This window comes from Epinephelus moara, chromosome 14 (assembly GCF_006386435.1).
Source record: "Epinephelus moara isolate mb chromosome 14, YSFRI_EMoa_1.0, whole genome shotgun sequence".
In the NCBI taxonomy this organism is placed as follows: domain Eukaryota; kingdom Metazoa; phylum Chordata; class Actinopteri; order Perciformes; family Serranidae; genus Epinephelus; species Epinephelus moara.
In genome coordinates, this window is record NC_065519.1 from 16558603 (window position 1) to 16581005 (window position 22403).

General features: G+C 40.4%; 1 protein-coding gene across 7 annotated transcripts in view; it reads left to right on the forward strand.

Moving 5' to 3' along the window:
* Positions 1-22403, forward strand: part of pacrg (PARK2 co-regulated) — a 255296-nt gene that overhangs the window by 69881 nt on the left and 163012 nt on the right. For 2 of the 7 annotated variants that reach the window (XM_050061236.1, XM_050061232.1), the window contains exons 3-4: positions 2820-2899; positions 5183-5283. The exons of 1 other annotated variant lie outside the window; for it this stretch is intronic. Coding sequence is in view for 2 of the 6 variants with exons in the window: in XM_050061230.1 (XP_049917187.1) it covers positions 9949-10017 (69 nt within the window). In the remaining 4 variants the exon portion in view is untranslated. Of the gene's footprint in view, positions 1-2819; positions 2900-5182; positions 5284-9808; positions 10018-22403 lie in introns of those variants that run through there. 4 more of the 7 variants (XM_050061233.1, XM_050061234.1, XM_050061230.1 and 1 more) reach the window with 2 other exon arrangements.

The window sequence follows — 22403 nt, forward strand, 5'->3', positions numbered from 1 at the left end:
AAGTCCAACAAAATGTATTTGCTGATGCTAATTTTTGTATGTAACTTTTAGGAGACGTCTTAATTATATTACTAACAAATCAGCCATGTTACTCAGACATGTAGTTTCAAACCTGGCAATGACAGTGTAGCTAAAAGGAGATACATTTGAAAACACCTTTCCCCCCCGGCCCTCCATTCGCACCAAGTCGGTGTTTTTGACAGCCAAAACTGAGCTTGTCAATTGGACTCTCCAGAGCAGGTACTACAAATTTTAAAACACCATTATCCCATCACTCTCACCTTCTCTGTCTCTTTTTTCTGTCCCTCTTCACTATCCCTAACACCATGTTCGCAGTGGAGTCGTGTGCAGGAGAGGCCAGCTTTTGTGCGCCCCAGTGGGATCACTGGTGTCACTGTTCACACATTCAGGTTCATGTGACATTGACCTGTAGGTGACAGGAGAGCTCAATTCTCTGGAGGGTTAGGTGTTGCCAAGGCTGCTGAAAGCACCAACAGTGAGGTCATACTGTGAGGCATGCGGCATTCAATGGATTTACTTTGATGATTCAGGCTGAAAAAAGCCTGACAGCCCACAGTGACACAATGGCCTGTAATCTATTTAAGATTAAAGTCTGTCAGCCTTTGACAGTTTCAAAGAGACATACACCACCCAAATAAAAGTGTCTGGAACAAACATAATCATGTAAACAATTATCAAGCAGAGTGCAGCAATACTAGAATAGATTAGATCTCCATATGTTTATTATCAGGACCTGTGTCTGATTATTGCTGCTATGGTCCAATGGGCATGTTAGAGTGTATGCTCCGAGGAAGAGCAGGCTATGCCTTCCAATATCAGCTGGCCTCAAAGCTGTTTCTATAATGCATGAAGATCAATACGCTGTGGCTTTGTGAGTGAGGCCTTGCAACTCTGGGCCCATATCAAGTATTCCTGCCAACTGCCCCGCCGTTTGAAGAGATCTATGCCTTTGGATTTATCAGGGCTCAGGGGAGAGAAGACTACAGTCTGGATACCTGAACTGCTATTGTTTGGAGAGAAAAAAAAAACAAAGCTAGTATTGCTATGTTTGGGGTTATTCTGACATTTGCAGTTTTATGACAAGACTTGATGGCGACTTTCAGAGAGGCAGTTTCCAGAGATCAGTACTAAAGAAGCATTTCACCAAAAATTTACCTCAGCTTTATTTTCTCCCAGTGATTCCCAATTGACCTTTAGCTAAGCCCCGCCCCAAGTGATCGTCCATCAAGCTGTTGGAGCGAGCATGGAGCCCACACTGTGACTAACTCCTGAAGAAATATTATCATATTTTTGGAAAAATTAAAGAGTGATTCCAGTGAGAAGCAGACAGACTCAGCAGCAACAACAGGTTAAAAAGACAAAGATAGTTAGAAGCTAAAGCCGAACTATAGGCTACAGATCACAGTGTAAAAGTGAACCACCACATCACTGCTGATCGCCACAGAAGGGAAACTTTGCCGATGTACAGCAGGGTCGGTCTTTGTTTCACTGTTATAACCATTAAAAAGCAAAAGCAGCATGTGTATGCATTCAGTAGGCTATATCTTCAGTAGCTAGCTAGCTAACCCTACACTTTTCAGGGTCTGATTTTGGTTTTGGAACAGGGAAGAAACGTATATCTTTTTCCAACCTCTCCAGGTAACGAGTATCATTAATACACGACGTGCCCCAGGCACAACATTTAGCTCCAAATCCACAAAACCAGCCTGAAAATGAAGGAAATCTGAAACGATTGCATTTGAGTCAATGGAGCACAGCTGTGTTGTTGTCAGACGCTGGCCTGAACCGGCTCGACACTATGATTAGTCAGTCTTCGCCGGGGGGCAGGACTTAGCCAAGGGTCAATTAAAGGCTTTTGCTCAGTCCAGTCACCAGAAGAAAATGTTGCCGTTGTACATTTATGCAAACCATGGATAAATTGCATTTCTATGTTTCATTGTTTCTTATGTAGCTTTGATTATATGTATACTGTATGAGTTGACCTTGTCTTTTAGAGATTGACGAGATGGTGGGTGGTGTAGCAACTAGGCGAGATGACTGTCAAGCTGCTGTCCAGTGCAGACTACTGTTAACGACCAACAAACAACAAATCAAGTTGCTCTTACAGTGAGATATTGCTGCCATTTCCAGCCTTGATTGTGCCAAATCATGTACTTTAAACCAAAACATGATCTTTTTCCTAACATTAATCAAGTGGTTTTTGTGCCTAAACATAATCACATGTTAACCACAGCGTTGAAATGTAAAAAATGTCTGCAACACAATAACGTACAAATGTTACATATCTGCTGTTTGCAGAAACGTACAATGCCAACATTTATTCTGGTGATTTTGGTTGCTTCTGCACCTGCATCATTATATTACAAGCTTGTTTCACTATGTATTGTGTTGTATGTTCTAGCTCTCATGTGCAACAACAACATATATTGCTAAAGGAGTTAACACATATGTGTGTCTGTAGCTATTGTTGCAAATGCAAAGTGAAAAAACAATCCAGTCAAATCTGTTTCTCTCAAACTCTCCTAAAGCAGTAAACCCCCTACCTTGGTGCACTGACAGTTTTGTATTACATGAAGATAGTCCAGGCTGAGTGTAGATTACTTAAAGGTACCCTGTGGATTTCTCATTTTGAAGAAACATGGCTTTAGTTACGTTCAGACTCTCTCTCCCAAATTCATGTTGTATATCCCTATCATCCAGCAAACACATTTATTGCATAAAAATGTTTGTCACAAAACCTTATTTCAGATGTTTAATGCTTGTTGCCTTCTTCTCTTCTTTTGCTTCCTTATTTGTAGAACACAGTACATCATCAGACATGTCTTTCCACACCACAAGTGGTCAAAACTCCACAGAGTGCCTTTGAGTTATTAAAAAGGTAATTGAAGGTTAAAATTGAGTCTGAGACTTATTTATTAATTCATTTGTATTTTATACTCTCGCTTTTCCAGTTCGAGGTCCTGGGCTGGATGGAGCCTATTCCAGTATGCAATGGGAAGAAGGCAGTGACTCTGCATGTTGTTGGAATACAGGAATGAAAAGCACTCAGAGGAAACTCACTTGCATACTTGGAGAGCATGCAAACTCCAGACAGAGACAAATGGCATCAAATTGAGGGCTTGTGTCCATTGAGTCGCTGTGCTGCCAAAGAATTTATATCAGCGTCCAGCAGGCATACGTTACATACATAAAAGGGGTTTAAGTGATTGTGGGGAGAATCTGTGCGCGCAGCTTCACCAGTCAAGGCCAGAAAAACAACAGCAGAGAACGGCTGCACTTGCACGAAGACAGTAGTAGGAGGCAAAACCATGATGCTAAAATTGTAATGCATCGACCTACCTACTACTTGTATTGATATTTCCCTCTAGTGGACCTTTATAGTCAAGCAGTGCCTACTCACAACCACTCAGCAAAGGTCAAATATGTCTAGGAGTTGGCGTTGTCAACCAAAGAGTGTTCCCTTGTCAGACTGTTTTTAATTATAGTAGTTTTTAGAGGGCTGAGGTAGGAAGAGGTGAAACTCTCCAGCATTTACTAAGAAAACAGAGATTTATAAATACAATATTTTGTAGCTGAAATGTGCTCTTCCTCTCTCATCTGTTTGTTAGATTTGACCCTTAGATTTATCTCGACTATGGTAGCAAGTAAGAGATATACATATTTGAACAGCCGCTGAATAGCATATTTCACTTTGAAAACCATGTCTATAACTTTATTTGTTCTAAATTCACCTGTTTTACATGATAATTTCTTGATTTGTAATTTCAAAAGCTGATTTTTTCAAAAATTCTGATCCAAAAACACAAGTTTGATGATTTCAAAAGATAGATTCTGGTTGGTCAGTTAAAAAATTAAAATAGTACATCAGTCAAATTCATGTGGTACAAACATTCAGGCTGTATTGCCTATCCTGTCCTGGGTCGCCAGGATGTTATTATCTGAATTTCAACTTGAAATTTTTAGATCTGAATTTGACCAGTGGAATTGGAGCAACCTGAATCTTCATTCAACTGCAACTTTTGAAATTGCAAATCAAGAAATTTCATACATGGACAAACCAACACGTTTTGACAAGAGTGTCTTCATCAGGGTGTAAAATGCATCGGAAACAGGTACGCAATTTTAAGAACTCGTGGAGGGTCATGTGACACAGGTCACGTGATAAATTGGTGTAGCCCTACCAGACAAAAACCACATTGAAAGAAATTACAAATGAAAATGATGTAAATAAAATAAAATATTTAGTAACAAGAAAAAAGGTTCAATGCCAAATTAAAAGAAAGGAAACGACAGTGAAATAAAGAAAGAATTGTTATATATTGTGACAAACCTGCACATAAAGTGGCAGAAGATAAAAAATATAGAGCCCTGTCCCACTTGGAAGTTGTCGAAATCTGGCGCTTGGGCAGTGACTTGCGGTGTCAGAAACCAAAGAAAAAAGGCATCCCTTAACGTCAGCATGATACGCGGCCGGTTGACCTTACTGTATAGCTCAACGGCGCCTGGCTGCGTCAGGGGGAAATGCGTCAGGACAAGGACAAAAGTTATGGCGGCAAAAGTCCGAAGGGATGATGGATGGGTCCAACAAACACCGACTTTCACTTGCGAGAGCGGTGTTCACGTCCGGTAAAATTCTAAAGCCAAACCCTGTTCTTTTTTGTAAAGATAACCACGTGTTTTTGTTGCCTAAACCCAACCATGTGTGTTTGTCGTTGAAGGAAAAAAAACATCAATTCGTGGTGTTGTACCAACGTAGTGTGTTTGAATCCTTTTTCTTGTTACTAAATATGTGAATTACTGTAAGTATACATTTATGTCATTTTCAATTGCAGTTTCTTTCATTGTGGTTTTCGTCTAGTAGGGCTACACCAATATATCATGTGACCCCTACATGAGTTCTTAAATGGCACACCATTCCATTTAATTTTATGATGAAGACTCTCTAGTTGAAATGCTTTGGTTTATCCATGTATTAATGAAGGATTTTTAACTACAGTTACAGTGCCTTGGATGTATTTTTGGAGTTTAAATGACGTTTTTCCAAACAACTTTTTATGTTGGGGCTTCAGGACACTTGGATCACTACGGACAAGCAGTATGGAGATATTTTGTGGTTTCCATTATGTGTTTTTTTGGATGTTTTTATCTGGGGCGCCGTCAGCCTGCATTAGGTGGAGTTGTGCTGCTACCCACTCTCCCCCGGGATCTCCGCAAGGGATGTGAGGACTCTAAAACTTCACCTGAGCCTCCCTCGGCATATGGGTGAGTAGATAATGGCTGAATTTTCATTTTTGGGTGCACTATCCCTTTAAGTTTTCAGTTCAAATATTTTTATGTCTGTCATTTTCTTCCATACATTACCCTCAATTCAGACACCTCTGCACGCCCCTTGTTAAAAACACACTGTCATAGTGAATCACAAAATTCATCTTTGAGGACTCAGACCACTTTGTGTTTGATTTAATCTTTCATTGAGCGCCAAATTCCTCCAGATTAGATGTTAAACCATTAAAGGCCCTGTGCACCCGCACAGGTGTTTCACTTACTCTGGCTGATTAGATCTGTGCTGAGGTTGCAGTTGGTCACAAATGTCCTTGTATTAATAAAAACTGTAAAGGTGTAAGTTGTTCGAGGCATAACAGGTGCAAATAAGCTAACAAGAAGAGTCCAGGGTATGTCAAGCACGGTCTGTACACACACACACACACACACACACACACACACACACACACACACACACACAGTCCAGTGAAATGTAGAGCCTTTAAAAAGTGAAAGTCGTTCAATATAATCTCAGATCAAATTATTTTGACTGTGTGAAAGAATGTAGTGAAGTGTTGCTTTGGGTCAGGTGCTACTAGATATACACCATGGCTTTCCTTCAAGCAACAGTTTAATAGGCTGTAACACTTGCGACATGTATTCAGACACCTCATGACAAATCACCACAGACACAATAATATTCCTTCTGGGAAGATGAGATCATGTATTTGACTCAGTAGTGCCGTTATAGGAATTCTATTGAATTTAGGCTTTAATAGTCTCTTCTATAATGCCCCTATAGGACATTAAACACATCTAAGATGACATTTTTCTTCTCTGGATTAAAAGTCATAAAGCATGTAACACAGTAGGCAGCCACACATACAGCGATCCTGATTCCCTTTTGCATGGGATGACATTTATCGCAGTCACATACCTTGTACACTTTGTATGACTTTCACAAGCTGACGAACTGTTAAAACCAACAAGCCCCTGGCCGCTCTCCCTACAGCCCTAATGGCCAAGTCTAATGGCTGTTTGTCTTGTTTCATGGTAATTGGGGGGCAACTGACTCTGCAGCAAAGTCTCTGCTTTCTTTTTTCTACTGAGATTCTTCTGCTGGCCCCCTCTGGGTCCGCCGCTTTGTAGGTACCGGTTTCTGCTCTAATGATATCATAATTGCTGTTTTCCCTCGCAGTGGACAATGGTTGCCAAGCCTGAAGGTGGCCCAACAAATGAGCTGGAGATCAAACCAGGGACACCATGATGATGAAGGCACTGCGTCGATGCAGAAAAATAGCACATATTCATCAAAGCGTTTTGTATTGCGTTTCCTTTTCGATGCTGTTACTGATATTTTCCCGCGTTCCTCATACCTACCAAACCACCTGGTTATTCACGATACATCATTAGTGGCGGAAAATACAAATGAATCCTCGCTGTGTAAGTCAATTTGGAGACTACACTTGTGTCCTTGAAGCAGCTGTAGGAAACTGAGATATTAACTTGACCTGTGTGGTGAACGACACTGGCAGCCTGAGAGAGCCACAGATGTACACACTTATACACGTGTCCACACATGAACGTGCCAAGAGATTGGCAAGACTAACGATATATTTTGTATTTCACGCGTCATTCCTGCGATGTCTGCTTCCAGGATTCACAAAGGCCAGCTCCTCTCCTTGCTGCACACTCACAGGAGTGAGATAGTGCAGTGCTGTTTGAACAATCATTTCTCAGTCCAGCTGAATTCATGCTGACGCTCCAGTTTGCTCAGTTTGCTTTCTGAAAACTCCCCTCTTCCTCTTTTTAATCCTCTGAGGGGAAGCAGAGAGAGGGAGAGAGAGGGAGAGAGACCAGCATTGAATGCTGACAGGGACATAACTTGCCTTCCCTGCATACCTTGTTTACAGTCTCCCTCCCTGCTGCTATACCCTCCTCTCTCAATGGAGCCATAAAAAACAAATAGGGGCTTTTAGAGAAATTGCCTGTGCACTGAAGATTAATAACAGTTGCACCAGTTCACCCAAGAAAGTCTCTAGAGGCAAAAACGATATTGGAAGATTAAAAGTGCCACATCCCTAAATTGGAATGATTCAGAGCTCGGGCTGCTCTCTAACCAGCTTATTGAGAGTCAAGGCCTTGGTCTACCTGCCAGACAAAGAGCATCATTAAGTATTTACTTCTGGATGAGTATCCGCTGCATGAGTATAATGATGAGCTGAGGGTGGGATCGATCCTGTGTGTGTAAGATGAAAGTGTGTTGGCCCTGGAGCTGTCGCAGAGGGACACAAAATGACAGGTCACCCAGAGTGAGGTTAGGTCATCTTTTCACAGTTTGCAGCCCATTAGGTAAAATAGCCATATAACAATAGGTGAGCTGGGCATCAGTTTGACCCGTTACTCAGAGGCTGAGGGCTACAATCTCATTACTTAACTTGTTTGGATGTAAAATTGCACATTTAAGGACTTTAAATTTGCTTTACTTACATTAATGACTTGACTTTAACTTGGTTTGCCTATTCATGACTTGGGAGTTGACCTCGACTAGAGTCGTTCCCAGTTGGGGGAGCCCTTCTGTGTGGAGTTTGCACGTTCTCCTCATGTCGGTGTGGGTTTTCTGAGGGTACTCCAGCTTCCTCCCACAGTCCAAAGACATGCAGCTTAATTGGTGACTCTAAATTGTCCGTAGGTGTGAATGTGAGCATGAATGGTTGTCTGTGTCTATGTGTCAGCCCTGTGATAGTCTGGTGACCTGTCCAGGGTGTACCCGGCCTCTCGCCCAATGCCAGCTAGGATAGGCTCCAGCCCACCCGCAACCCCCAACAGGATAAGCGGTTACGTAAAGTGAATGCTATGTCGATTAAAGAAGTAAGAAGAGACACCACCACTACTGAGCCTACAAAGACACGGAGAGCAATGTGTCTTTTTTGGCTAACTAATTAGCTTCTTGGCTAGTAAAACTTTTGACCAGATACACAATCTCATATGACTTATGATTCGTTTGACTTTAACCATGACTTGAACTGTCTTGCTTGAATTATAGCAGGGTCTCGACTTGATTGATTCTCATCACAGTAACTTGGGACTTGCTTGAGACTTTAAGATTAAGACTTGAGACTTGCTTGTGACTTGTGCATGTGTGGAAAATAGAAATAAATGACAGGTAATTTTTATGTGTGTGACTCACTCCTACTGCTGCCATGACTACCAGAGAAAGGTCCAGTACGAATGTTTTGGCCTGCAACCGGACCTTCATTATACCTGCATGCCTTTGCAAACTTAGAAACTATACGTCTGTGCACTTCTCCATCCTTTTTTTTTTTAATTTTTAATTGGTGGCACATTTACATACAAGAAGAAAGGGGCAACTGACAGACATAGACAGTAACAAAAAGCAGTTATGATGAAGTATGTGGTGATATGATAAGAGTCCGGGGCTAGAGATGAGATTTCCTCAGGTGTTGGTAATGTTTGTGGGTCTGTTTGTTGGGTAAGGAGTAGGCTATGGGATGTGTGGCAGAGAGGGAGAGAAAAAGGAGCTGTGTTGATGTTAAAGTGACAAGAACTATATCTTGTGTGACAGCTATATTATTTAAATAGTAATATATTAACGCAGTGTTAAGTTTAAGTGATGTGATAATAATATAATGGCCATCAATCAATACACTGTAATATAATAAGCACTATTGTAGTTAACTGTGAAACTGTAAAGTGATGAGGAGCGGGACTGGACAGGCGCAAGGGAGAGGCAAACAGGAGGGCAAAGGGCCATTTACTCAATCTCTATTTAAAAAATAAAAATATTTGTTTGTGTGTTGTTGACAGTTTAGTTGACATTTTTAATTTTGGAGAAAGCTTGCCTTGAGTGGCTTCCAGGCCCAGGGGAGGGTGCTGGCTCATTGTTGCAGGTGCTTTGGTCCAGCGTTGAGTGGATGGAGTGTGTCCACTAAGGAGTAACACTCTTTTATTTTCTTTGATTTACCTTTATTTGTTTATTTTCCCTGTCTTTAAAGAGGTAGGAAGGTAGGTCGGCCAACCCCAACCCTCGTCGCTTGCACTCATGACTAAAAAACACTGATGAAACAGTCATTGTTAGGATATAAAGGCAATTTCCTGTTTTGCTATAATATTGCCATCTTCATAACAATTTGATATATGACTCCTTTCTAAAATAACAGCAAATAAAAAAACAATACTGGAATTACATTGCTTTTGCAACAGCTTGAGTCTGTGTTTACTTCTTGTCAGCTGATGTCACTCACATAGGCTACAAAACATTCCAGCCAGGAAAATATAATAAATATTTTCCTTGCATTCACACAGCAAATACAAAGGGATCCATTTAGTTTATGCTGACAACTTTAAACCGCTTTATTTATTATTTGTAAAGCACATCAGGCATCTTGCACCGATTAACCACGACACTTTGCTCTGCATATTTTCAGCAGTGCCCTGGAATTTCTATGGCAACAGGGAAACACACGTCTCCAGGCAACCAGACCAGAGCGTCTCTGAAGTCGCCTAGCAACCACTGGGAAAAAAACCCCAACGGTCGTCACGTTCTGAGAGCCAAATAAGTATAAATTAGTTAGCAACATTGCTCTTCTTTGTCGGTTTTTGGACTCTTTGGTCTTATCCTTTTGGAAGACAGTACCTGTGGACATGTTGAGGACAAACACGGAGCTGAAAACACCGGGCTTCACCGTGAAGGCCACCATGAAGAACGCGGTGGTGAGTGAAGTTATTTTGACGACGTAGTTGACCTTTGCTAGCGTGCGGTTAACGTTAGCTTTAGCATTGTTTTTAGCTTTCAGTTGGAGTGTTTTATTCCGAAACAAGCGACTGACAGCTGGCTGCATAGGCTTTAATGGCTTTATATTACTTGTTTTTTGTTACTGGGGAAGTTATGACTCAATACAATGTGGTATTTGGGATAAAAATGCATATTTAGCGTGAGTTAATGCTAATTTAAGCATCGTTTCCGGTTCTACACCCTTCTGAATGTTTGAAACGTCACAGACGAGAGTCGCATATGAGTGTCAGAGGGACAGACAGAGGCTGAGTGCTTTGTGTGGTAGGTTACATTAACAGTGGGGACTTCCACATGCTGCCATTAGTGTGACACCACTATCTAGGTGAAGTTACAGTTGACAGGAAAGAACAGAAGGACTTGCCAGTTTAAATTATCCTCTTACTCGCTCTATTCCTCTATCATTTCTTTGTTATTATTTAGCACAACCCATCATCTTTCTGCTCTCTGCAGAGCAAAAAAATCTCAGCACACCAAATAGCTTAGAGATATTGGGATTCAGTGGAAAAAGCAAACACCAAAAAATGTCTAACATATTCTGTCCAACCATTTTATGTGTGCGAGTGTGTGTAACTCTTTTGGTCAGGCGAGCTCGGGTGGGTTTCACACAAGTATGGGGATCTGAGGACTCTAAAATTATCCAATAACTTTTATGGGCTCAAATGACACTTTTAGAACCCATTCCAAAGCCATAACGCAATAATTAGACACCATGAAACTCAGAAGCCATATGCTAAGAAAAATGCAAATGTCTTTTTTTATAACGTCTTGGAGATACCACATTAACACAAAAGGGGAATGTTTTATAGACGAACATACTTGTGGGGTAGTCGGGTTGTACACAGCAAACGATTCGAGTATAGTTTTACAAGCTTACATTTTTCTATTTGTTTGCTTGGCTACCAAAGCTTTTTTGTGCTCTATATAAACTATTGTGCACTTATTTTTGTACTGGTGCCCTTTGTCTTACTCTGGGACAAACAAACAGAATCTTCCTGAACCATTACTTCCTTCCAGAGCAGTCCCCCCAACTGTGTTGAAGGAGCTTACTAATTTCCAAAGACAGTCATGTCGGGTATTCCTTTTCTCTCATTTACCGCAAATGAAGATGGATCAGGAAAGTGTAATAGGTTTGTATAGCAGAGGACATCAGTCTTTATTGAATAACTGTATTGATTGGTCAGTAGAACTAGGTTTTGTGAGGCCAAAAATAAATTATTATTAGAAATCTGGACTAGTTGTATCTGGGGTAGGGCTACCTGTATGTGTATATTTGTTATCAAGATGAGTTAGAGCTGCACCTTTGTTGTCACAGTGGCTTTTAATATGATCTTGTGAAAACAGGATCATGTATGAAACTTCTATTGAAGCAAATAAGAGACATAAGTAGGACTATTTTAATTTTAACAGCACTTGAATACTTAATTAAACTATGTATTAAAATGTATTTGTTTTCAATTCACTTCTTTGAAACTTAAAAATAAAAAAAATATGGAATCTCTTGATTTACAATTTTAAAAGCTGTGCATGAATCTATTTTTTCAGTGTTCACAAGTTCAGATCCAAAAATTCAAGTTGAATTAATATTATCTCCCCAGTTACTCAGGATAGGATAGGCAGTCCGACCTAAATGTTTTGAGCGATTGAATTTTACTGATGTTCTGTTAAAATTTTTACAACTTGAATTTTGAGAGCCTAATTTAACCAACAGAATATGAGCAACCTGGATCTATTTTTTGTTAATTCTGAAACTATTTTTTTTAATCTGAAATTGACTAATTGAAGTTGAGCACCCTGGATCTTTAAAAAAAAAATATATAAATTAATAAATTTGATAAGCTTGTAATTTTGAATCTGAATTTCTGAATACTGAAAAATATAATAAATGAAAGAAATATAATATAATGAAATAGCTTTTAAAATTGCAAATCGAGAAATTTTACAGTTTAATTTAGAGGTCAATTCAGAACAAAAAAAAAATTGATACATGGTTTTAACATAAAATATTTCAGTGCAATGAATAAAGTGGCAATCAAATTTCAGTGCTAAGTATTTAGTGGCTATTGAAATTCAAATATTAATGTCTCTTAATTGCTTCCATATTTGCTCATGTAATGTTGTTTGGCCACTAAAAAAGGTTCATGCAGCCTCCTGCTGTGTTCTGGCAGGTGTGGTAGGCCATACTGTAGGAGCAGCCATGATGACAGACTGTAAGCTGCTGATGAAAGCAAGCCTCCCGGCAGCACATTTACACAGTCATCCTTTCTTTGGCGTGCACAAACCAGAGCTTATCAGTGCCTGTGTGAAGGTACGTTTTAAAAAAAAAGGGCTGTCACACCTTTTTAACACTGACACCCGAACTGTTAATTATAGTCCTTCTCTACTGTTATATTTTGCTGCACAAGTTCAGATCACTTTACACGAATAAGTCACAAGACTGTCAGTCTTAGTTGAGACTGAACAGTTACTCACCAGCAAGTTAAGCTGGAGTTGTTCACCTTTTCTCATGCTTCAGTTTCTGTGTGGAGGAAGGTTATGTTGTGCTTCGCTTTGTTTCAGAGGCATGCAGTATCATATATAAGGAACACAGCCTGAGATGCCTCACATATTACTTCTTCTTGCTTTTAGTTCTCACTTGGCACTTTTACACAGAGGCAGTTGCGGCTGGTGAGCAACAAAGCCTGTCACAGACACTCATATTGCTTAAATTGACAGACTGAGGCATTCTTTTACTCTCACTCTCCTGATCTTTGAGGCAATTATCCCCAACCTATTTTTTTGGAGACAACACCAAACTCGTCATTAGAATCGCTTTCTTTAAGGTTGGAAATGACGACAGGTGGCTTACAGTGTAAGGATTTCTTTTTCAGTACTCTTCCTACATGCAAACTTGGCAACTTGTCACTGTCTTTGTTTGTTTTTTTGTCAGGGATATGGCAAAACCCTCTTCATGAAGTTCCAAGAATACCCTATATTTAGATTTTTGTCTTGTTGTGATGTGTTCATGTTGACAGTTTCCATTTGGTTCCCGGTGAAATGAGAGCGCTGCATCAAAAGTTGAGGCATCCGTGGTCAGCAATAAGTTCATAAATGAATTTGAGGAAAGTGTCAGTTTAATATTTTGTGTCAGCAATCCCCCAGCTTTCACTTCTATATCTTTTTTACTTCTATAATGTTGACTGTCCAGCCTTGGGTACTTTGATGCAAACAATTTAACTAGGTCTTCCTCTCTGATCTGCTTAGTTTTTTTTTGCAGACAGCTATTTCCTTGTTAAATTCACACTGCACTTAAAGGAATCTGGCACATGTGATAAATACACACAGAAGAGCTGCACAGTTCTGATGACAACAGTAAATACCTGAAACTGTAACTGCAGCTCTATTTTTTTCTATGGCTTGCACTGCCTTAAGATGCAAAAGAGGCAGCCAGAGCTATCATTGACTTCCTCCTCCTTTTTTGAAGGTCATAAACAAATCTCCTGTCAAGAGCCTTCACAAGGAAGGCTCCTGCAAAGCCCTTTAATATTCACCATCTCCCCAGAGGATCTGCTACGTCTGGAACATGAATGATACTCCCACACTGCCATACCACTGGCTAAATCCTCAACGAAAACCATTACATTTTTCAGAGGCTTGCTTGTGTCTGTTGCCTTCTGTTTTTTTTCCTCCCCTGTGGTCACTGACATATCGCTCCAGAGAGGGCTTTGCGGAGAGCTGTGATTTGTAGGTAACGACAAGGCCATTTCAAGCCTTGAAAGGGTATGGGGACTTGAAGCATAGGCTTATTATGCTTTAAAGTATTTGTGGTCATAGAAATTGAATCAATAGCGCAGGCCCGTGAACCCCCCCCCCCCCTTTTTTTTTTTCAAGTGATTCATCCCCAAGCATTTAAAGAGAAAAAAGATGCACATTACATTCTGGTGGGAGGTCGTCACCTTGTGTTTCAGACAGAGGGGAGAACAAAGCTGTTATTTTCTGTGTCGGAGGCTTATTCCAGCTTGGCGACAAAAAATAGCAAGGGTTTGGGGAGAGAGCGCAAACACCTGCATAGTGTTGTGACATGAATGGACACACATAGTGTCAGTGTGAACATCGCAGCCGACACAGAGAAAGCAAAAGAAGATATTGATTTTCTTGAGTTAAGCGGTATGAGTGAGTGATATGGATAAAATTGTTTGCCATGGTAGAATCCTAAGAAATGATCTGTCTTTGGCCAGCCCAGGAAATTAAATTTCTTTCAAATAAAGATATTTCAAAAACTACTTTATTCTTTATAAAATCATAGAAATTCTATTTTGCCTGAAGCAGTTCTGATCTTTGATTTGCAAGCTTGTCCTTAATGGTTCAACAGCAGAGATTATGACTCGTCATAGCACTTTTCATCCTGTCTGACATGTCCCGGTAAGCTATGCAATTGAGCCATCATGCACAATGTTAGAGACCTGAAAGGGTACCTATCATCATTATTATCACACCTGTGTCTTTCCAACCAGGACATGTAAAAATGCTGTAGAAAAAGAGATACTGTATTGCTATCAGGCTGTTACTGGTGAGGCATTTGATAGACTTATATTGTCTCACAGTATTGTCATATTGCCCAGTGACATTATGCAGCAGAGTCCTGCATGGGTCTGATTTTCAAGACCCACTCCCAAACTAGACCATGAAGTGCAATACCACACCTGCACCGCCACCTGCACATATGACCAATAAATTCCACAACCTGACCCAACCCGCTGACATAAGATCTGCGGGTTGACCCGAAACTGCAGACCATTTAAAAACAATGCGCCGATCAAATAATTTGGCCAGGCAGTGCCTTTAAAGTGATCAGTTTGGGACATTTCATACATGTAAAACTAAGATATTATAATATTAAAATGAAGATAATTTAGGAAGTACAATTTAGATTAAACTTTATTTTGAGCAGCACATCTCTGTACTTAATCTCTGTACTTGTCTGTAATGCACCTGATTGAAATGGCTCTCATATTCAGCTGGTGCAGAAGAGACACACAAAGTCTGCAGTCAGATGATTAAAACATTAAAACATTAAATTAAATTATTATTATTCTCATTTTATTTTAATATACTTATCATCAAACACCTGTGATCCGACCTGCATGTTCTTTTTTCACCCAGAACTGAACCAGGAGATAAAATTAAGACAAAACACCACCTGCATCTCACCTTTTTTGCAGATCACCTACTAGATATCTGGGGGTATCTGACCGGATGCAGGACTCTGTTATGCAGTGCATTTTGCATTTATCTAGCATTAAACAGAATTGCCATTTTGTTAAAGCTCACTCATTCTGCCTGATGTGTTCATTGTTATGTTAGGGATGTTTTGTTTTATCTGCCCTAACCAATCACTTGTGCATGATTTATTTGTCTATTGATATCATTTCCAGTTACACGGACATGTCCTTAGTTGCTGCTGAGAGCAGTGAACCCAACAGCTTTCACACCAATCTAAAGAATATGGTGCTTGAAGAGTTTGCATTTCTTTAAGTCAGCTTTCAACAACTTGTACAGCTGTATTGATCCCATTCATGCTTGTCACATTGTGGCCATGTTTGATAAATGTTGCTTGGTAGCTAACTGTGTAGTTTTTAGTTATTCCAGCTAGAGAGCTTAAAGTTTTTGTCTGTTTCTCTAACTGGTGGGAACAGTCGCCAATGGCACTTTATCAAACCTATTTGAATGACTGAGCAATCAGAGATGTAGGCGGCAATTCAGAGGTGTGGAACCAGGCTAGCTTATTCATTTTCTCAGTTTCAACACCCACAACTATTGAGCTCAGTCATGTAGATAGGGTACAATTGATTTATAGACTCCTGAAGATGTGGAATATGTGACCTTAGATCATCATCATGCCCTGTAATTGATTTATGTAGTTAGGTAATTGGTTAGATGTTTGCCAGAACACATCCTGTAATGTTTCCTCCTTTTGTGTATTGCTTTCAAGCTTAAACAAAGACTGAGGATATTTTCAAGGTCTTAAGTGTTGTGAAGCTGCTTGTCTCAGTAAATGCTCCTTGATGAAAAGACATGAAAGGAAGAGCTCAAGTTATATAAATGCCTCTACACTCTCCTATGTCCTACGCTACATATACAACATACGCACAAGAACATGGACATGATCCTCTTTGAGACACAGCATTGCACAGTTCACCTGAGAGGGCAAATCGATACAAACTACACCTGATCCCAACCTCAACTTTCGCGTTGCGAGGGTCTGCAGATTGCTGAGCTGATAGACTGCTTTTATAACACGCACACCTCATTTACTGTTTGCTTGGCCTCTAGGATAAAAATTGAGCTGGCAAACATCGTCCCCAAGTCTGCTACAACCCTCCCCGCAACTCGCCAACCCCTCTCCCCCCCGCAGCCCCACCACCGTCATCCCTGGCTCACCCCACTAACCCCAGGGGACAGATGGAGACTCCATGCTAGCAAACGTGACCTCCATATCTTATTCCTTTCCTCCCCCACAGCATCATCATTATATACCTGAGCAGATGTCTCAGCCTCGCCACTGTCCCCCCTCTCTGTCTTTATCTTTCTCTCCTTCTCTCCCTGTATGTTTATTTCCCTCTCTTTCTCTCCATGACCTTCATTCAACCAGGCAGGTCCCTGGAGATGAAAACATTTTACACTGTGAAACGGTGGGTTATCAGACAATTACTGTAAACAATAATAAAACCTAAACCAAATCAGCAACATAATAACAATACGTCATAGGAAGAACCAATTAATAAGATGTTGAATTTATTTTTAATGTTTCGCAGTAATTTTACCTTTAGATGTCAGGGCTCAAAATACCATGTGCATATGCACGACAGTGTGCGTAAAATTTGAGCTGTGCACGTAATTCTCAGCTCCATGTGCACCGGTAACGTGACTTGGTATAGACAATATGGCCCCCCTTTACACCTGGCATCAACATGCATTTTTTTGCGATTGGATTGCAATCAGATAGCGCTTGACCACATACATTTATACCTGGTGTTAATATGCGTCTCTGGTGTCCACATCCAGATGCCTTTGCTATCCTATCACGCTACATCTCGCTGACGCTGCATCCTCCTCTTCTTCTTCGGCAAACATTTCCAGCAGCAGACTTCAACATCATATCCTGTGCGCTGCAATAATCACAACAACAAGAACAAGATGTTAGCCACCCGTGAAGTAGCGTTATTATATGGACACTTTTGTCGGACCAAATGGAGAGCAGACACTTCGTCTCACCATGACTCCCTCCTCAGCTATCATCCGTGGTTTCTTTTTCTTGGCAGTCGCTACCCGGTGAGGATTGTTGTTGTTGTTGTCTTCCTTCTTCCTGTGTCCAGCTGGTGCACCTCGCTGACGTATTTTTGCCCACGGAGTTGTTGCATGTGGATTGGAGACACATTTGCGTTTACACTGGTGTTCGATGTGGTCACAATGCGTCCCTGACCATCTTCAGAAGTGGTTTGGCAGATCAGTTAACAATCTGTCCTCAATGTGTTTCGAGATTATTTACACCTGTACTTTCATATGGTCAAGAGCAATCTGATTGCAATCCGATCACAAAAAAACGCATGTCAATGCAAGGTGTAAAGGGGGTATAAGTTGTGCAGTTGTTCACGCAGTTGACACGCTCAGGCCACACGTCCATTTCCTCACAATGAAAAACGAATCTATAACTGATAACTTCATGGCACGAAAAGTATGACACTGACAGCAACAGTCAGAACAAGACAAAGCAGCCCAGCGTAACAGCAGCAGCACTTTGTAAAACCTGGTCAAGTCAGCAAGTGCTTGGATTTTGAAGCGCCTCTATACCTGCTGATATGCACTGGTGCTTGGAGCAGGACAAAGAAAGTCTTGCATGTAGCAATAATTCATTGCACATCAAATCTAGACAGTTCTAATGTGATAAAATATGTTTCAATATTAGGTTTAATGAGAATGGATTTCTGCTCAAAATGTTCCTATGACCATATACAGTTTAAAGTAGTTTCATTGTATATTACTGTATTGGGAAGGTCAGCTCAAATGATTTTGTTAAACATTGATAATCTCCTCGTTGTTAAACTGTCATAAATAAAATGAATAGACGTTTTCTGCCAGAGGTTTGCTGAAATAATCAGTGTAACCCTGTTAAGGATGACCCTGACTATGAAAATTTGAAGGTATTCACAGCTCTGATTACATTAAAACACATTGACAACGACGATGACTCATATTTAAGCTATCATTAAAAACAAATGTTGCAGTGGTGGATTCAAACGTGCCAAGAAAGAAGGACTAATACACCAAATGAAGCAGTAAAAATTTGTGTTTTAGTGCATGTTATTTTATTTGTCATTTTAAAAATATTTCAAGCCCTGGAAGTTTAAAGCTGTGTCAGAGATGTGTTGATTTGCATCACAGCTATTTGCCTTTGACGCTGTAACCACTGAATGTCAGTCTAATAAATTAAGCCATCTGAACAAATTAAACAAGTGACAGTTCAGAATTGATCCTTGATTAGGGTTTAAATGAGTCTGGAATTTCCGCGCAACCTGATTAAATGTAATCTCACTTTAAATTGCAATATAAACCTAGTTAAAACGTCGTCTTAAATTTGATTAGGTTTAGAATTAATCCAGATTTAAAAGTTTGTCTAATGGTTGGATGTTTATCAGTTAAAGCTTGATTTGAAATGATTAAATCCTTGCTGCCATCCACTGACACACAATGGGGTGGAGAAATCATAACAAACAGAACATGAACGCAGCATGGATAAAATGGCAGCAAGTTAGAGATAGAAAGAAGCCCATTGTCAGTTATATGGATAGCAGGCAGTGGTTGACCAAGATTGAACCCCTGAAAGCTTTTATGGAGATGAATCTGTCTATTTATTATTTTCACTCGCAGTCAAAATCATTCTTCCCCATCGCTCCAAACACATTTACCTGACACGGAAACTCGTAATGTGCCCAGCGTGATACATAAATTGGCCATGAAGCTGGTAGGGTGTTTTGTGTCTGTGTTGTGCGTGGGGCATGCCGATGCAGGTAAAGGCAAATTGAGCAGATTTCCGCTGTTGCTGTAGATTTCCTCACCTGTCTGCTTGTCTACCTCTCTTGAACTGCCCCATGGAAGTGTTTTCTAAACCAGCGGTGCTTGTAGACACACACACACCCTCACACACACACTGAAACTGTTTTTCTGCATCCTTCCCTCTGCTCCCGTGCGCTCGTCTTATCAGCACCAGAAGCCTGTAGTCCATCCCGGTAAGCAGCTGGGTTATTGGAGGAAGAATTGAGTCATGGTAAAAAAAGGTTAAATTGGCAATGGGCTCTGGAGGCCTCCTGGCGTTTCCATTACTATCGATCAACCACGGCGCCTAAAGGCCTTGAGTGGACGGAGCATTGGCTGACTTGGAAATCTTACAGTTTCCCTCATAACTTTTGACTTTGTTGACTTTGGCTGCCTTGCTACTTGCTTCAAAAGCAGTGGAAAAAGACTGACCCAAATACAAACACATTTTCAGCATTGTTGAAGCATTTTTTATTTATCCATCGCATGTTGTTAATTAAAAGTGGCCATTTAAGTAAAGTAAAGCCTGTCTGTGAAATGCCATTTGCTGTTTTGTTCATATTAACACTCTACAACTAAAGATGAATTTGGAAGAACTTACTCAAAGTAGTTTATGTGCTTGATGCTCCTCTCACTAGGTATCAGTTAGATTAGGTTATAACTGATAGCACGCTGTATGAAGTGCATGACTGCCGAAATGTCTGTGACCTTTTCCGTGGTTGAGGAAAACACCATCTGGAAACTTCAGTCAGATTTGAAGAAGTACTTCCACAGCATTCTATCATGGCCTTGTAGGAAGTGCTTGGCTGATTATGTCTATTATGTTTGCTTTCCTCAGAGCTCGGTTGACAATTACACTGGCCTCAGTGTTTGTTGTGTTCTCCTTCAAGCCCTTGTAGCTTGCATTCTAATTAGATGGCTTTTAATGGAGAATGTTTATTGCTCCTTGCAGGGCCTCTATTTTCCGCTCTAGAGTTAATTAGCCCTATGTCATGTGATAACCAGTGCAGAGGACATTCAGACCTGTGCCTCTTCTATGTGCAGCGTCCTTCTCGTATCAAAAGCAAGACTGCAGGTTTGACTTGTTTGCACTTAGTCCCAGTCCTATTAATAGCACAGATAAATATGAGGACATACTTTGATGTTACTATATTTAACATACTCACCAAAGTTCCTGTAAATGATTAGGAATGACCATGTAATCAATTTGCTTAATACGTTGTCAGCTGATGTTGTAGAGCTTGAACAAGCTTGGTGACAGTAAGTCAGTAAATAGATGAATTTATGTTAACACAAATCAGGCCATTTAGTTTTACTAACTTTCAAGCTTAAAGTATTTTCACTAATTGGACTGAGGTACTGTATGCCACTAATATTTAAGACTTATAAATGCAAATATAGAGTAAAAAATAGCCTATTATTTTGGCCCCTACTTATCACACAAGAATGAACACTTCTGTTGTTTTAGTATTGTTGAGGTGTTATGCACTGCTTTGCATTTTATTGTGTATGCAAATGTACCTAACAATAAAAACAACAGTTCTTGATGAAGTGAGGTGAATGAGGTATTAATTACATTAAAATAACCTTTCACAGTATGTGAGATATTTACAAAAATGTGGGCTGTGAAATGCTAAAAAAAGAGATAATCATCAGCAGCTAACTTAAACCCTCATTAATGCGTTTTATATACGTTTTTAGTGACTAATTGGAAACGCTATTAGTCTAACTACAAGCAACAGACAAAATGTCCTGATAATCATAATTGCAAGCAAAGCCAAAGGTGGGTTATGTTAGGTTGAATTAGAATCAGCTGGATTTGTTTACCTGGTGTATGGTGCATGTCCGTTATATCACAGTTGATAAATTTCTGACCACTTTTCATCTAAAGTGAAGTGATTGTCTTGAGAAACAATTTAGAGCTCAATATAAAAGTTCTGACAGCCAGACCTGTTTTATAGCTGAGAAATGCTGCTAATTTGCTTTCAGATTCTGACCCCTTTGTAGCTGTTTTTAATTTAATTTACTTAATTCAGTTACTTCCAAGTGAAGTCAGTTTTCATCAAGTGTTTACATTGTGCTGTGCACCACAATATTGTGTTGTGTGTCTGTGTCTTTATGTAAATATACCTGTTATAAGTGATATATACCGCCCTAATGTCCATAGTCCGGACGATTAAACTTCAACTGAAATGAGTCTGTGCTTAAGAGTATTAAACTGACAGGACATTAGCCTTTTATTCACCCATCCTCCATCATTATCATCCATCAGACTGACTTGTCCTTGCTAGGGGAGAATAGGCCCTTCTTAGTGTAGGCACGTGTACTACAGGGTCATATGTGGCAGCTTACATACTGCCTACAACAACACTATAGGAACTAGTCGCAGAAAAATCAATGTATCTGACAAACACTGTTGTTCCAATCCAATAATGCCAAATGGTGGCCTTTGTTTCACTACCCCCCACTTTGAAAATCTTTTAAAATCACCATCAATGCAACAACATTGGCCTGACCTTTGAAGTTTTGCTGACCAGCACAGAGACCAAAATGGGCTGCGTATGTCTGTAATACCTCAAGGACAAAATCCACCATGCATTAGTAATACATAGCTGCAACCTATAAATGTTAGAAAAGAGGCATTTTGTGATACGAAAGAATATTTATTAAGGGAATTTTCTCTCTAAAGAGAAGAGGCATGAGAGGGCACAGGAAAAGTGCACCACTTCCACCATCTTGCAGACTGAATGCAGTTTAAACTGCACAGCAGCCAACTTCATAGAAGGTGCTCCAGGGCTTTGGTGTTCTTCACCCAGTGCCAAGAAAGCAAACCTGCAAACCCTTTGAGATATGAAGTAGTGTGTTCGTTCCCTTCAGAATTCCACTGAGGATTACTCTGCTATTTAGCTCCTGCCTCGCATCCAGCTGAGTCAAAGTGCTCCCAGTCGAAGGTACGCTGGAGGCAACGGCTCTGCCGCAGCAAGCTGGAGAAGGCAGGGAAAGGGAAAGGCTGGAGGGCAAAAGTACTCTGATACTGTCAGAAATGATCCACATCATGGCCTGGCACCTCTCTGCTCCAGCCACCTCTGCTCATTACCCTCGCCATCCGGAAACACCAAGCAAATTCTACTAACGAGTGTTTGACCAACACGGCGTGTAGTGGCAGAGGGAGACGGGCAACCTGTTCATGACTCATTCTCTCTCTCTCTCTCTCTCTCTCTCTCTCTCTCTCTCT